The 15683-nt window shown below is 34.4% G+C and overlaps 1 protein-coding gene across 11 annotated transcripts in view; it reads left to right on the forward strand.

Annotated features, from left to right (window-relative positions):
* The window catches only part of KDM4C (lysine demethylase 4C), a 284447-nt gene that overhangs the window by 57435 nt on the left and 211329 nt on the right, over positions 1-15683 (forward strand). For 9 of the 11 annotated variants that reach the window (XM_080574404.1, XM_080574401.1, XM_080574411.1 and 6 more), the window contains 2 exons: positions 4617-4720; positions 9380-9517. In XM_080574404.1, coding sequence (XP_080430530.1) covers positions 4617-4720; positions 9380-9517 — 242 coding nt within the window. Of the gene's footprint in view, positions 1-4616; positions 4721-9379; positions 9518-9673; positions 12500-15683 lie in introns of those variants that run through there. The other 2 variants (XM_080574402.1, XM_080574403.1) reach the window with 2 other exon arrangements.

Genomic DNA, 15683 nt, shown 5'->3' on the forward strand with positions numbered 1-15683 from the left:
GTTTGTTAAATAATGACTTCGTTTTCAGCCAGACTATATCTTTGATCATATAAGATAATATTTAATCACTTGCCTTGTGGAGTCAATGGAACTATTTGTATGCTTAAGAATTATTAATTTGAGAATAAAAATACCATAATTTGTTCATGTACAATCATAGACAAGCAGTTTAACTGAAATCACTATGAACACGTTATTAGTAGCATATGGAAGTATTCCAGTTGTTTTGATAATGCTAATCAACTGGAGGATAAAACCCAACCCACCTCAGTTTTCATGAGAGATAACTGTGGTGATAATATGGTCACCTGATATGAGCTATAGCCTTAGGTTGGGAAAAAAAAAAAAAAGAAATAAAGCCTTCTGGGTAACAATGCTCACTGTCCCTCAATAATTAATTGAGCCAGCCTTATTTTGAATTTGTCTTTATCCTTGATCCTTTTCATGGACTCTTTAGTGTGTCTCACTGCAGCAGTGTTGTGTGTGTGTGCGAATCTTGTCTTCCTCAGTTACAGCTAGCAATCTGCTTAGTACCCTCTGCTGCCAGCTTCCCATAAAGACGAGAACGGTTTGACTTGTATCTGGAAAATGGATCATAAAACCAGAAACTGCATAAAGGTGACATTGTCTAGTGAAGAGGAATAGTCTTCACTGGCCTAGCGATAACAGCCAAAACAGTTTTATTAGCGTTTATTTATTTTATTTATATTTATTTATATATATTTATATTTTTTATTTATTTATATTTATTGGTTACCTTGTGTAAAATTATCTTATTTTGGTTCATGTTACTTGACAGAGTAGGTATGTGGAGTTATCTGAGAGCATGTTTTTGATTCTTAGCACAGTCTGAAGCCTGTGTTTTCATGTACTCTTTGCTATTGTTGCTTTTGCTAACTAGATAAGGCTTTTAAAAAGCTTGAGTGGGACCTTCTGTTTGCTGACTAAATGTACTCTACCTGCAGTGTATGTGTTTGTACCATGATTCACCGTATGTTGAATCATGTTCTTATCTTGGAGAACATTCTAATCTGCTCTAGATATTCAGAATATCAGTTTCTTTAAATCATGGGTTGGAGAATTTTGAACCAGATGGTCTGTTTTCTTGTGGATGAAAATCATTGTGCAACCTATCTGTTTTACCCTAATCTTTGAATACTGATCTTTTGGTTCTTCTGAAGGAATTGTTTTGAATTGTTATTTCGTGTTCTGTATAATCATTTTTGAGAGGGTGAGTAGGGAAGAGGATGGGTAGAGTACAGATGATGAAATGCAAGTATTGAGAATAGGGATAGAAGAGGTTTACCAGGTCTCAAAAGACTGTGAAACTGGGGTTGCACAAAATAATACCACAAAATAACTGCTTTTGTAGAATTGATATAGAGCTAATGGGTGGCTTAATTTCATGTAGTTAATAAAAGCATGAATCTGCTACAGAACTTGTATTCTAGATAGCAGTATTTTTTTTTTTCTTTTGGTTGTGGGAATTCACTAGGTATTCAGGATTAATGTGTAAAGCTGTGAATTGGTAATTCTAACATCAGCTGAAGTATTTGAGTGATTCTGTTGTGTTCCAGGCATGTCTTGAATTTACCTGCAGTGGATCAAAAATAATGGAAAATTTAACAAAGGAGATAGAAGATTATATGGTGTTTTTATTATTTAAATTACAATGTTCTGTGAGAAAGCTTATTCCTTTCTGTCTGTGTGTTTAATGTATATGTGAAGGTCTTGTGAAACTCCCAATGTAATGTCCTCTATTCAATGTTAGTAGGTCTCTTTATGTCCTTTAGTGCATTCTCTTGCAGGGTTTGTCTCTGCAGAAGAAGTTGTGTGACCTTATCTTTAGCCTGGGTAGAACAAAAGACCTTCTGATGAACAGTCTTATAATGAGGAGATGCTACCTTACTTTCTTCTTTGTTCATTGAAGGGGAGTGTTTCTGAGAATGAGACTGGAAAATTTGTGTCCAAGCATAGGCTTTGAAAGAGTAAGAAAAATATTTTATAGTGGTATAGAATGTGTTGGCAGCACCTTTGATTTCACTGGGAGGGCCCTGTAATCACAACAAATGTTTTTAAATCCTGTAAATTTCTCTTAATAGATTTAAGTAGTGTAAGTGTACATTACACCTTTGCTCCTTAAGGGAACTTTTTATCCAGTAACTTAGAACAAAAATCATTCCCACAGGTCTGGGGAGTATGCTAGAAAAGAAAGTGCAGAGAACATATCAACTGTAATATGCTCATCTTAAGATAGCTCTGGAATTCTAGGATGGTTAATGGACATAAATGCGAGAATCATATTAGAAACGAAATATGACTGTACATAATAAACTGGAAAATTACTGAGATTTTATCTATTCATAAAAATATTTAGATGGATAATTGATTGAAAGTTACTTTCATTTAATAGTGATGTTAGTTGAGTAGTGTTGTTGCACTAGGTATGAAACTGTTTCTGTGAATGGCAAAATAATGTTTACTTGAGAGGAGGGATACAACTACTTCTCCAAACACAGTAAATTGATGACAGAGTCATTTTTTACTGGTTAAATGTCCTGTTGCTAATTTCATATCAACTAAACAAATTTTTTACGCTGTTAGTTAATTTTTCTCCTATGTTTTTCTTGAGTGACCTCTTCTTACTGCTTTAATACATTTAGCAGACTTTTTTTTCAGCAAAACAATTTATAATGCAGTTTGGAGAAAGTAGAGTGGTGTTCTTGGTTAATACATTAACCAAGAACCTGTGGACAAACATTTAACACCTTGGATAATCCTAGGCAGGATCCTGTATGTTCTTCAGGTGTAAAATATTTTATGCATAAATGGATCAAATGTCTTCTGAATTACTATTACTACTGTTATTAAGGAGACTTTTTCATAATGAATAGTTGATTTTTTATCTTCTCCACTATCAAGTTGATATGCAAGGTAATTGATAAAATATAACGTTATTATAATATTTTTTAATACTTCTTGCTTCACTTTAACTTCTGTCCATGTTTCTGAGGGCATTTCTATGTAGAATAGCAGTACATATGTTGCATGTGTATTCTTTGCACTCAGAAATAAATTTGTTCTTAAATGGCTTTTTTTTGGATTTTCTTATAAGAATTTTAGGTTTGTAATGGAAATTAAAATAATTTTGAAGTATCCTTTTTTACCCAATGTCATTAAAATAGATTTTTTTGTTGTTGCTTTCAGAAGCATCAGACTAATTAATGTTTCTTCAGTTAAAAATTACAATTTATATTTGCATCCTATGTGGTTTGAGAGGTCAGTGATTAAGTTCTCACTGTTAGTTGTAAGAAGCTTCGAGTCTCATGACGTGGAACCAGTGCTTCTTTCAACTTGTTTGCTCAGTTTTTCTCCTGTGGATCTGTGATAGTTATGGAAAATTCCTTTTTGCCTTAATTCTGCTTTCTGGAAATTAAGAGACATTTTTGATACAAGTACTTTTAAGAGTATTTTATTTTTCAGTAGTAGCCCGTGAAGCTTTCTGAAATCTCTTAGGAATAAATGGCATACAGTGGAGTAAACTATTGATGTTAGTCTTGGTAATGATGCAAAATACACTCTCCAGAAGAAAGTGAAATAAATTAATGAAGTTAGACTTCACAAAAATGTGTTATTTTCAATTGTTGCATGCTTGATACAGTAAAATGACACATTTTCTGTGATTGGTATATGGATGAATTGCAATTATTCATACTATCTCTCTTGGTGATTCTTGGTAATGATCTAGTGCAAACGCTAAAAAGACTGTAAAGATGAATAATATCTTTTTACAACAATAAAAATAACAGAGCTTCTAGTCATGGCTGATTAACTCATTACTCTAGTTCTGTTGGTTTGTTAGTGGTAACATTTTAAGACTTGAGTGATGTTAGATTTTAACACAGTCAAAAATGGCTTTTTGACAAAAGTCAAAGTGAGGTGAACTTAACTTTGCTCTTGTCAACTAGATTGTATCATTAGTTAATGAACTAAGGGTTAATGGAATGGTGCATAAATAATCATGAAAGTTGAAACCTGAATAACAGTCTTTGTTCATAAAATCAGAACAAGATGTAAAGAAGCAAAAACAACAACAAAACCAACCTGTCTCCTCTCCTTCCCCCCATTTATTAGATACATCTGTGAACTTTGGGGAATAGTTGAGAATGCTGTTGCCATACTACCTGGCCTTTTTAGATCGATTTATTTTTTTTTTACTGTATAGATGATCTGTGCTAGCTGAATGTAATCATTAGTAGAATCTTTCTAAATTTTAATAATGTGGTTGATTTTCAGGTGTGCAGGTGTTGGAGTATGAACATGAATGTGGAAAAATATAAAGTATTTCTGGAAAAGGAGAAAAAAAAGGATGCCCAAATTTACGGATTCGACTTCTGAAAAATCATTTCAGTTCTTTAAAAAACAAAAGCTGAAAATCAGCTAAAAAATGCAGGAGATGAATTTGACTTTTATGGAAGTTTCTCAGCAGCTAACAATGACAGGATAAAAAAAATACAGGAAGTTTGAAGTATTGTTCATTATAAAAAATAAAATATAAAAATGTCCTTGTTATTTTAATTAATGAATACCCAATTTTGCTTCTCTTGTCTTATTAGGTTTCTTCCCAAGCAGCTGTCAAGGATGTGATGCTTTTCTTCGCCACAAGATGACACTGATTTCTCCCTCCATATTGAAAAAGTACGGAATTCCTTTTGACAAGGTACGTTTGTGTTTATTTTTAAACTGTGCATTCATATGTTGAATTATATTGTGTTTGTTATAAAGATTGTTCATAGTGAAGGTGAGGCAAAATTATATTTTTTTTAGGCACAGGCTCCATGAAAAGATGAAAACAAGTGCTTTTAATACTATAAATCTCACGTGATTTAGCTTGGAATTTTCCAATAGAGAGCACTTGCTGTTGTCACAGTCTGTACCCTGAAAGTGTCTGTGCTTTTAAGGGATCACCGTTATTTTTTCTTTCTATTTTACTTCCATGAAAGCTTGCATGTGATTTTCAGTTATCTGAAACCCTGCTTAACTAGCTGTACTAATAAAAATTACATACCTAGTATCTTAAAATAAATGCTTCATTTGTTAATGTCCCTATTTCTTTTCTGAGGTAATTTAATAGAACTGTATTATGATATAAAAAGCCTCAGAGTATACAGGGGGGAGTAAAACTGAAAGAACTGTTAGATAATTTAAAATATAATATAAAAAGCTGTAGTATTACCAAAATAGAGAATGGTTATTTTGGGCTGTTGGGTAGTAGCAGATTGGATACTTATGAACAAATTTATACATATAGGAAGTGGGGAAAAAGAAATTTTGGGATTCATTGGAGATGAATTTAGAACTTAGCTGCTTTCAAAAATGTCTGCAGTTTTCTGTTTGTTATCCTTCCCTACAAGATTTTCTTCCCAATTTTTTCAGGTAGAACATTTTCACTTGAACTTTGAACTTCCTGTAGGTGCCAGCTAGTAAAAGCATTTCTACTGCATTGCTTTTTCCTTAAGTATATGTATTTTATATCCTGAATATTTTTTAAGTTCTGAATACCTAAATTCAATGGTTTTGCAAGCCTGCTTAGAAGACTACCTCTTGATTTGGAAATTCCCCAGACTGAACATCTGTTCATCTTATTCCGAGATCATAAAAGCCTTTTGATCACTAATCAGTTATGATTCTCACTCTTTTCCTGCTGCAGAGTAGTCCTGTAAACTGTCCTCACCATACCCCTTTTATATTCTTGTTGTTTCTGTTGCTTCTGTTTTAGTGTGTATTTGTTTATGGGTATCATGTGGACCTTTGTGTGCAAACTTAGCTTCTTACGTTCCCCTGTGTAGTATATAGGATTATGCAGTGCTTTCCATCTCTTTCAGTTGTTTATGTGATGGTAGGAAAAGTAGCCCTACAACCCACAAAAATACAGCAGGAAATATTTTAAGTGAATGAATACAGAAACAGGTAATCTCAGAGCTATAGGATAACATTATGATATCCTGTAATTTGTAGCCTAAATAATACCATCTGAAGTGAATCCATTGCTCAAGAAGTAAACATAATTAGAGATTATATCCTTAAATGTATTCTACTACAGATACTTGTCAACAATATAAAATGTACTCAAACATTTATAGCATTGTCTACAACATCATTAATTATCAATAGTACTATTACTAGTAAAACAGCAGTAACTGGCACTGACAGGTAATGTTTTTGTTAAAACAGTAAATACAAATTTAAAAAGGTTACTTGATCAAAAGAATCATGTGAGAAACATAGCATTAGTCTTACGACAGAGAATATATGTGGGATGGAGCCATTGATTTGCTGTATGCCTTTTGGAAGATTACTTCACTTTTCATGCTTAAATCAACCTATGTATAAAATTGAAGAAATGTAGGCATTTAGAATGATACTGTCTGCCTTGGAAAACAAGCTTCTTTTTGAATAAATTACTAATAGACATGAGTAGTTTGTGTTCTGAATGATTTATTATCATATGGAAATGTAGTTGCTGAGTTCAGTTTTGGTAATATATAGGTAACTGCTGATTCCCTTCATAGCCTTGTGCTTTGTCATGAAGTGTCAGATGAAACCTTTCAAAATGAAAGGTTTTATAACTGGATTTATAGTTTTGGATTTACTGAACATTACTCTGAACAGTATGATTTTCGGTAGTTTGTGCTTGAAGTAGCATCTTGCTGAATGCCAACGTATTTGTTTTCAGTACCACACATTTGAGGTGGGTGAAGGAGTTGATGTTCTTATTTCAGAGTATTGATTTAACCTGTATTCTTTTTTTTTAATGAAAGTGCAAGAAATAGTTAAAAATTTAAGTTTGGTTCTGTCACCTAGTGTTTGGAGAAAGCAGACTGTACCCAAGTGTAATTGTAATTAATGGGATTCAGTGAGAAAGTGAATAGAGAAAACCAGGCTGTGATCTCTCATGGCTCAAAGTGATAGAAGTGGAAATGTGCTGAACGCTGATAAGACAGCCTACGCCTACCAGGTGGCAGCTGAACTGCTGCTTGTTGCAATAGAACACCTGCTAAACTGTCAGCAGTGGGAGGGTGTATTGAGATAAATTTTGGAGTTGCTAGCATTGAGAATAATCTTTCTTAAACATTCCCACAGCGATTGTTGGAGTACTACAGTAGCAGTTATAATATATGCACCTGTATCTGTTTGCATGTATACACTGCATATGAACCCACAAAAATATTAATCTTGCGAAGTGCAAATGCAAAAAGTAAAATGCTATTTTTTAAATGCCTTAGATTTTTTGCTGAGTGTATTTCTTGTTTTTCCTCTTTGCAGCCTCCCATAATACCATCAGAAACTTGCATCAATAGGGGAAGCATTAACCCTGTGTATTTATTCTTGCATTAAATGTAATAAGCACAGAAAGGTTTTGTAAAACTGTCAGATGAAAACTTTGAGGGTTCTAAAGGAGGCTTCTAAAAGCAGATTCTTAATAGGAAAAATATTTCAAACTGTGATTTTAGTTTTGGTAATTGTTTAAAGTATTTCACTTTTTGCTACTTAAAACCGTAAGTGTGTTTCCCTTAAAAAAAAAAAAGTCTTTATTTGCCTTTCCAATTCCTTAGTTGCTCTATTGCTTATACAAAGCACTGTCACACAATGAAAATCTATTTCATCTCTAGGAGGTCTCATATTTTCCTGTAATCAGTAAATGTGTCCTGTTGAACAGTCATCTGTCATTGCTCAGATTATCTGCTGAGTTTAAGTGGATGTTTGCTTTTTAGTGAGCCTGTCTTCTGAAGTGTTTGTCATGTAAAAAGACACATCAGGGTATGGGGAATCTGATTTGACTGTTTACTTCTGAATCTTCTAGTTTATTGATTAACTCGTAGCAGATAGTTGAGAAGACAGCGTGCCATTTCTGGTCTCTGGCTAGCCTGTCCTCAATACAGTCTTTGTGTCTGACTTTACAGAGGTATGGCTTTAATCTCCCAGAAAGAACATTAGTGAGTGACCAGAAGTGCTGTCTTTTTCTTTGTCTCCAGAGGAGAGCATCAGTCCATGAGGGTGTAGGAAGATGAATGTTTCTTTTTTTTCCTTCTTGAAAGAGAATATCATGACCGATTTTTGCTTACCTTACTCCATGTTTTTGTAACTTATTCCGGAATCCTTGTATATCTGATGTCTGATCTTGCAAACTGCTAGGAATTTGGTTTCTTTTAGGCTGTACAAAATATAGTCATGGTGTTTTTAGCTATTTTTAATTTTATTTTTATTCTTCCTGTAACTTCGTGTTGAGTCAGTGGTCTCAGCATACTTTTGATTGCTCTTGGTTGTACTTGGAAAGAACAGAGTTTCCATATAGAACTACCCTTGCATATTTTCTAAAGCAGTGCCAGAGCTTAATTGTAGTCAAGTTTTTCCTCTTTGAGAATCTTCTTCGAAGTCCCCTGTTTTTTAGGTATTTAGAATTATGGCCATGAGTAGTACCAGAATTATTATGTCTATTATGCCTAAAGAGAATGAGTAGAAAGACAGGGGCACATTAAAATCAAATTCAAAGTAATGCTTAAGCGATTAAAATGCCACTTCAAAACTGGAACATACTAGATGGTATATCCAATGCAAGAATCCCCTTTGGTGTTAGTAGATGTAATGCTGAATAATTGGTGCAATGCAATTGGTAATTCTTAGTCCTCATTTCCTGTCTGAACTGGTTTGAAGATACTGCCTTGAGGACCCAAATGTATCGTGTTTCACTGTTTTACTTCTGATGAGTTCCATTGGTATAAAACACTTTCTCTAACTGCCAAGGCTTACTAACTTGGTTTCTCATATTTTATACTCAATCATCAATACAACTTAAAAGCCCCGTCAGTCCCTCAGGTGAGTATGGGAGAGAAAGATGAGCATAAGGTCTCTCTTCAAGAACAGTAAAATAGTTCTGGTGCAATTTTAGGGAAACAATTTCAGGGTGGTGAACAGAATAATGTATTCAACAATTAATGTGTATTAGTATTTTGGGATGGAAACTTTGGGTATTTTGCATCACCGTGGCTTTGCTTCCTCTTGGTCAAGAAAATTGGTACATTCTTTCCAGTGTCTTTTTCAGCTCCCTATCCTGCCAGGTCTTATTCCCAGCAAATACCTCTTCCAAGACTTGCTTTCTTGAAAGTACTTTCTGAATTTGTAAATACATGTAGCCATCCAAACTACAGTAAAAAAAAAAAAAAAAAAAAACACTGTCTCAAATATTTTATTTCTGTATGTGTTAGATCACAATTGTGTGCAGGGGGAAAAAGCTTTTTTTGGATAATTGTAAATGCAAGTATAGTTTTCGTTGCTTCAGGAGCAGAACTGACACTGCAAATTTTTTTTAATGCTATAGGTTACACAAGAGGCAGGGGAATTTATAATCACCTTCCCATATGGATACCATGCAGGATTCAACCATGGCTTTAACTGTGCGGAGTCAACAAACTTTGCCACTATCCGATGGATTGATTACGGAAAGGCAGCAAAGCTGGTAAGTCATATTGCAGAAAACTGATGTATAAGTCTTTTTGTTGGTTATTTCTGGTGGGAATCTGTGAAAGCCAGTGGGAAAGGGAGAACTTTCAGCTAGTAACTTATACTACCACTGAAGTTTTAGTTTTAGTTGCTCTTTTTTTTTTCTTGCCAGCAACATATATTCCTCTCAGTAATGAGTTTTGATTGAAGCTTACTTTATATATTGTTCTTCAAAAACCAGTCCCATTTATGGAGTTCTTAGCTGAAGCTACACAAATGGAGGGTATACGACTGAATTCTGCTTTAAGCTGCACTGCTTGTGAAGACACTTAATTTGAAGTTGGAATTCTGATACCTGGAAAAGAAACATAGATGATTAAACTGAAAATAAAGTTTAAAGAAACAAATTCAACTTTTATCTTCTTTAATGTGAATATATGCTATACTATAAGATGATAAAGTACCTGTGAACACAGAATAGATATTTGCAGGTTTTAAAATCAGGTGTGCTTTACTGAATATACTTCAGAAAAATTTTGATACGTAGCATACATTTTTTAATCTTCTTTTCATATGTAGCACGTGAGTAAATATACAACAACATGAAAGTGCACAATTTGTTCAGTGAGTGCTTGTTACTGTTTATCAGTGTTGTATGATTTTTCTCAGAATTATGGCTTAGGTAACCTTTTGTCAGTATGCTTCCCAGAAAGCATAATGCAGAAGCATTTTCTTCATTGACATGGACAGTATTGACAGAACCAAAATAACATGATTTGCCTAATATAATAGCTAATAAAATTAGCTAATAAGCTGCTAAGACAGTTCACTGCAAAATGAGGTTTATCAATTAAGTAATGACAGTTAACTCTCACTGAACTCTTTGGTTTGGAAGACCATCATGAGAAAGTTCTCAAAAAGCAGAATTTTATGATCCTTGTCCCTATTAATTATTATTGTTAATGACGTTGAATATGCTTCAAAAAGGAAAAGGTTTGCAAATATCTTTTTTTTTTCCTATGTGCTATGTATGTATGTACTAATGGTAGTGAAAATACTGAAAATGTCAGTATGTATCTAGTGTGCTCAGCTTGGTCTTAACCTTAAATGGGAAACTTGTGTTTTTAATAGCTGACGGTTAAGGCATTGACTGTGAAGTCTATTAAAGAAAAATATATATATATATATTTGATAGTACAAAATTTCAAGGTAACTACAGTGAAATAATGGTGAGAGGAATATGGGCAGGGATACATAGCCCATATTGTGCTGGGTAAACAGTCTTGAATTTTAAAAGGTGTGAATGTGCTGCAGCTCTAAAATTGACACACCTGAATGTCAGGAATGGTAAATTTTAACTTTGGGTGCAGGAAAGCTACTGACACCTGCAGCTTCATCCTCTTCAGTATACAGGCTTTGTATTTCTTATGTTTTGAAAAGAACTTTCTACTTTTCTGTGTGCAGCAGCACTAGTACAGACCTTTTATGCCTCCAGCATGGCCTCTCACTTTTTGTGTCATAACCTAACCTTAGTCAGGATCAAATTCAACAGAGTTAAAGATAATTTGTTAAAGCTAATGAAGTTTTATTTCTTCACATCACTCCACAATTACTTCTGAAATCCTGAATTTTTTAGCTGAGTAGTCTTGGCATATACATTGTAAGCAATTTTATTTAATGAAAACTCTAGCACACAGATAAAACCTTCCTCTTGGACATTGACTTACTTCTGTGCCCTGTGGTCTTTATACATATGCACAGTATTGTATGTGTGCATATATAATATAAGAAATGGAAGTAACTCTGTGGTGTTTGCAGTTAAATCTTTGAAAGTTTCAAAGGGGCAGCTGAATCAATGACTCAGTGAGTCTCCCTCTGTACAGAAAACTTTAAAACCATTGTCAAATGTGAAGTCCAGTTTTTTTGGCAAATGGTGTTTAATGCAAAGTGCTTAATGTTTTTATATTTATTACAACAAGCACACAAGAATTAAACTTTATATTTTTTTAAATGAAAAAGAAGATGCTAGGAAGTGTGAATAGGACTTTCTGTATTTTTTGCTGGAATTGTATAAGAAGAGATGGACTAACAGAAAGGGAGTGAAGTAGTTCTTCATAATACTTGGGTATATTGTTCATGCTGTACAAATAGGGTAAACAAATTGAACAGAAGGAAAGCATTGTAAATGGCTATCTATTCTTAAATTGTAGTTGTGTGGCACTTCAGAAGCATACACAAGGTAGAGTTACTGCAAGTGGGGTATTCTGTTTCTTGATTATGGTGTTTCTCTAGAAAAACATGAGGATGGCTATGATTATTTTTATAACAACTTCAGGAAAGTTCATGAAAATACTAATTAAAAAGGTAAAAAGTCTGTCTGCCCAATGGATACTTATATTTCAGTAAGTTTTATTTGATGCTCTGATAATTTCATAAAAAACAAAACACAACAAAAAAAAACAGCTTTACATCTCTGTCATTCTTCAGAGTGCTGATGTTGTGTTTGTTATCTATTTCTTCTATATTTTGTATGTACAAGAATTGTAATTGGAAAAAAATATGGTTTGGATCTCTTAGTTCCATGGCATTGTACTTCAGAAATTGCCTGTGTCAGCAAAATGCAGCAATATCTAGGTCAGTTTTTGCTGTATTCTCCTTAGAGAATATTGCATGTTGATGACTAATTATTTGTCTTGCTACAGCAACACATTCATTTTCACAAAATAGCTTCTAATTACTTACAGCTGGCTTTCTGTCTTAGAAAAAGTCCTGAAATACAATCAATATTCGTTCTACATTAATTTGGGAAAAAACAAAACAAAACAACAAAAAACAGGGAAAGATTTCCATTAGTTGTAGTAAATATTTAGGCTATGTGATAATATTGCTTTCGAGCATCAAATGAAATGATATTAAAGATTCTGTGAAATCAATTGCAAATGTTAATTAAATCAGAGATCATTTAGGCCCAAAGCACTGTAAACTTTGGTTAAGCACACACTATAGATAAAAATTCCCCAAATGATTTTCTATCATTAAAAATACTGAACTTGTGATCTTTGTTTCTGTATGTGTAGCCTGCCTACCCGTCAGCTCTGGGAGCAGGAACATACTTCCGGCTTCTTTTTTTTTTTACGGTTTGTGTAAGACTTCCACTCAGGGGCAGCTTATGAAAAGTAATACCAGCTGGCATCTCCAGTGTGCTGTTTGCTGTGACTTGGCTGCTGCTTCAAGCTGTGTTCTCACTTTTGTGAGTCAAGTGGGAACATCTGCATAGATGCGGTGAGAGGTAGAGGGTGATGGGCAGGAACGACACAGGTCATAGAAAACATGATCTAGACAGAATTAAGTAGAAGTAAAAAAGTAGATTAAAAGAAGAAAAAACAAGGGGAATTGGAGGAATAGGTGAGCTGTACTAAAAGTCCCAGAACGCCAAGGGGAGAAACAGTATAGTTCAATCTCAGACTTTTTCCTACTGGCAAGAACATGCAGGAAGAGAAATAGGAGGTGACTGCTGAAAGGAACAAACCAATCATGCTTGGCAAATGCGTGGGGTGTGGAGGGATGTTGAAGTGCTGATTGATGTATGGTAATGGTGGGACTTAAAGACTCAAAGGGTAGGTAGTGCTCAGCTAACAAGTACTTTAGCTGTGCTTGTTATGTTGTATGAGGGTAAGAGAAGCATTCAAAGGTTTAAATATTCTTAATAATCGTCATCCTATAATTACAGGTTGTTGAATGCTATTTATTTTTGAAAAATTTAAATGGTAGAATGGGGCAGGTGGGATATTTCTTCAGGCTTTTTTCTTTTTCCTAATGGAACAACATTGGAAGAGTGTAGTTTCATGAAGTGCATTTTAAATTTCCTTGCTCCAATGTATATTATTACTCTTGCTAAAGCCATTGGGCCAATAGTAATTAGCTTGTGTGTTTTGTAAGTATATACTTACACTTTGATTTGCGCAGAGTACCTTACGTGTTGAAGAAGGGGTAATGTTCAGGTGTTCCAGTCACTGAATATAAATATTTGCACATAATTCTTTTATTTCTAATGAATTAAATATCATTCTGAAGAGACTGGATAAAAGATACTTCTCTAGTCTGAGAAAAATCTTGTATTCCTTGAGCAGAAATTTAAACTTCCAGTTGCATGAGGGGAGCCCCTACACCACCCTCTCAAAACGTTTGTAGACATCTATGTTTATTAATGTTCTATTTTTGTCTGTTGTAATTTTTCTAATGAATGTCAATGTTGCCATCATACAAGGTTGCCCTCTCATTTACAGGTGCCAAAATTGGGTTTTCAGTCATGATTTTCACCTGTCCAAATTGTAGCTCCAGTGGATAGGGTCAATGAATTTTATACACTTAATTTGATACTGAGAATCAGAAATGGATTTAAATTTTCAATAAAATCCTGTGCTTTCATGTTGAAGTTTTTCCTTTTTTTTTACCTTGCTGCTCTTTATCAATATTGTTTGAAGAACCTAGATGTAGGCAAGTATTCCCTAATTATAGGGGATATTTTGACAAGGCACTTTGACCTTGCATAGTGTGTCAGGACTGCACGGTCCCAGCTAACCTTGCTGGCTGAAGGATGTTCACAGAACTGGGTTGAGATGAGGGTTCTGTGTAGAAAATGTCCGGCAGTAGGGTGATTAGATGAGGGCTCTCTAGTTCCTTATTTGCTGGTGATTGTTTTAGTTTCTTTCCTTCCCTCTTCATCTTGTACTGAAAGCCCCACATTCCCCCATCTGCTGCTTTTCCGAATCCTCTTTTCTCAGTGTCTCACAAGTCCCTGTCATCCCTTGCCCAAATCAATACCCATCCACACTTTCAAAAGCTTTCAGAGGAAGCACTGGCATTTCCAAATACTGCTGTACTGCTTGCTGTGTGTATTTTCTGGCACCACTTGAGGACTCTCCTTCACTGTAAATGTATGCAAATTTTACTGCCATCTATCAGGGATAGAGTCACACTAGGTGATTTTAGTAGTCATTATAATGATTCCTTTGTACTGTAGCTCACTTCAGAACGTGATTTGTTTTCAGATGTTGAAGGGTTCGGTACTGGAAAGCTTTTTATTCTTTAGCTGATGCGTAGAACCTGAAGAGAGAAGTCTGCCGACCTTCTCTACTTGAAACTGAGGTTACTTAAGTATTATTGCTCTCTTTCATAAAATTATGTTGGTAATTACTCATGCATATTCTTTGGTGGTAGCTGCTTAGCAACGTGTTTTCTGTGGATAGGTTAGATCAAAGTGCTGGCCTGCAGGTTGTATTTTTCCCTTTGGTGGGATGAAGTGCAGTTGTTTTGATGTTAGGTTTGATGGATTTGTTTGCCACTGCATTCATTAGCTTCACATCAAAAAATTGACAGGCTGTTAAATGAAACTTTGGCTTAGATTTTCAGCTTGACTGTTTGGAGACATTTGTGAAGATATTTTGTTTTTGTGCTGCAACAGCCTCAAGCAGTTATGACTGTTTTAAAGGGAAGAAAAGTTATTTACTATCCTGATTTATTTGGGTAAAAGTCATTTTCTTGAGGATAGCTGTGCCCGGTTTATTTTATCCAAACAATATATTTGTTACAAAATGTGTATCGAGAAACAATATGCATGACTTGATTAATTATATCAGAGAAGAAATTATACTTACTGACCACACAATAGCAGTTTTCCACCTCTCAGAATTTATTGAGATAAAACTTTAATAAAGAATGATGTTTAGTTACTTCTGTTCAATAAAACTGTACAGTTATCTCTTAAAAAAAAAAAAATCCACTAAATCCACACCCCCCACCCCTTTTTTGGGTGGGGGGGAGGGAATGGAGATGAATGATGTAAAGGTTTAGGCTTAAAAAGAATCTTGCTACTCCTGCAAGCATGTGTTAGTACTGAATGTCAGAAGTAGCTACATGTGAGCTCATGAATGATTATTTCATCAGTTCATTTTACTAGTTTGAATTATGTTCTCATGTCAAGGTAACTTTTTTAGCATACATGTTGATACATTCGTTTGCAATGGTATCAACATCATTCAAGATGTAAAAGTTAAATGCTTTTACTTACTAGAAATCATAATTAGCCTCCTTATATTGACTTGGCTGCTAATGAAATATTGCAAGGATTCGGGAGCCAGACATGCTTTCATACTTCCCATTTCTGCTCATGATGTTAGCAT

This window comes from Anser brachyrhynchus (assembly GCF_964034855.1).
Source record: "Anser brachyrhynchus genome assembly, chromosome: Z".
Classification (NCBI taxonomy): domain Eukaryota; kingdom Metazoa; phylum Chordata; class Aves; order Anseriformes; family Anatidae; genus Anser; species Anser brachyrhynchus.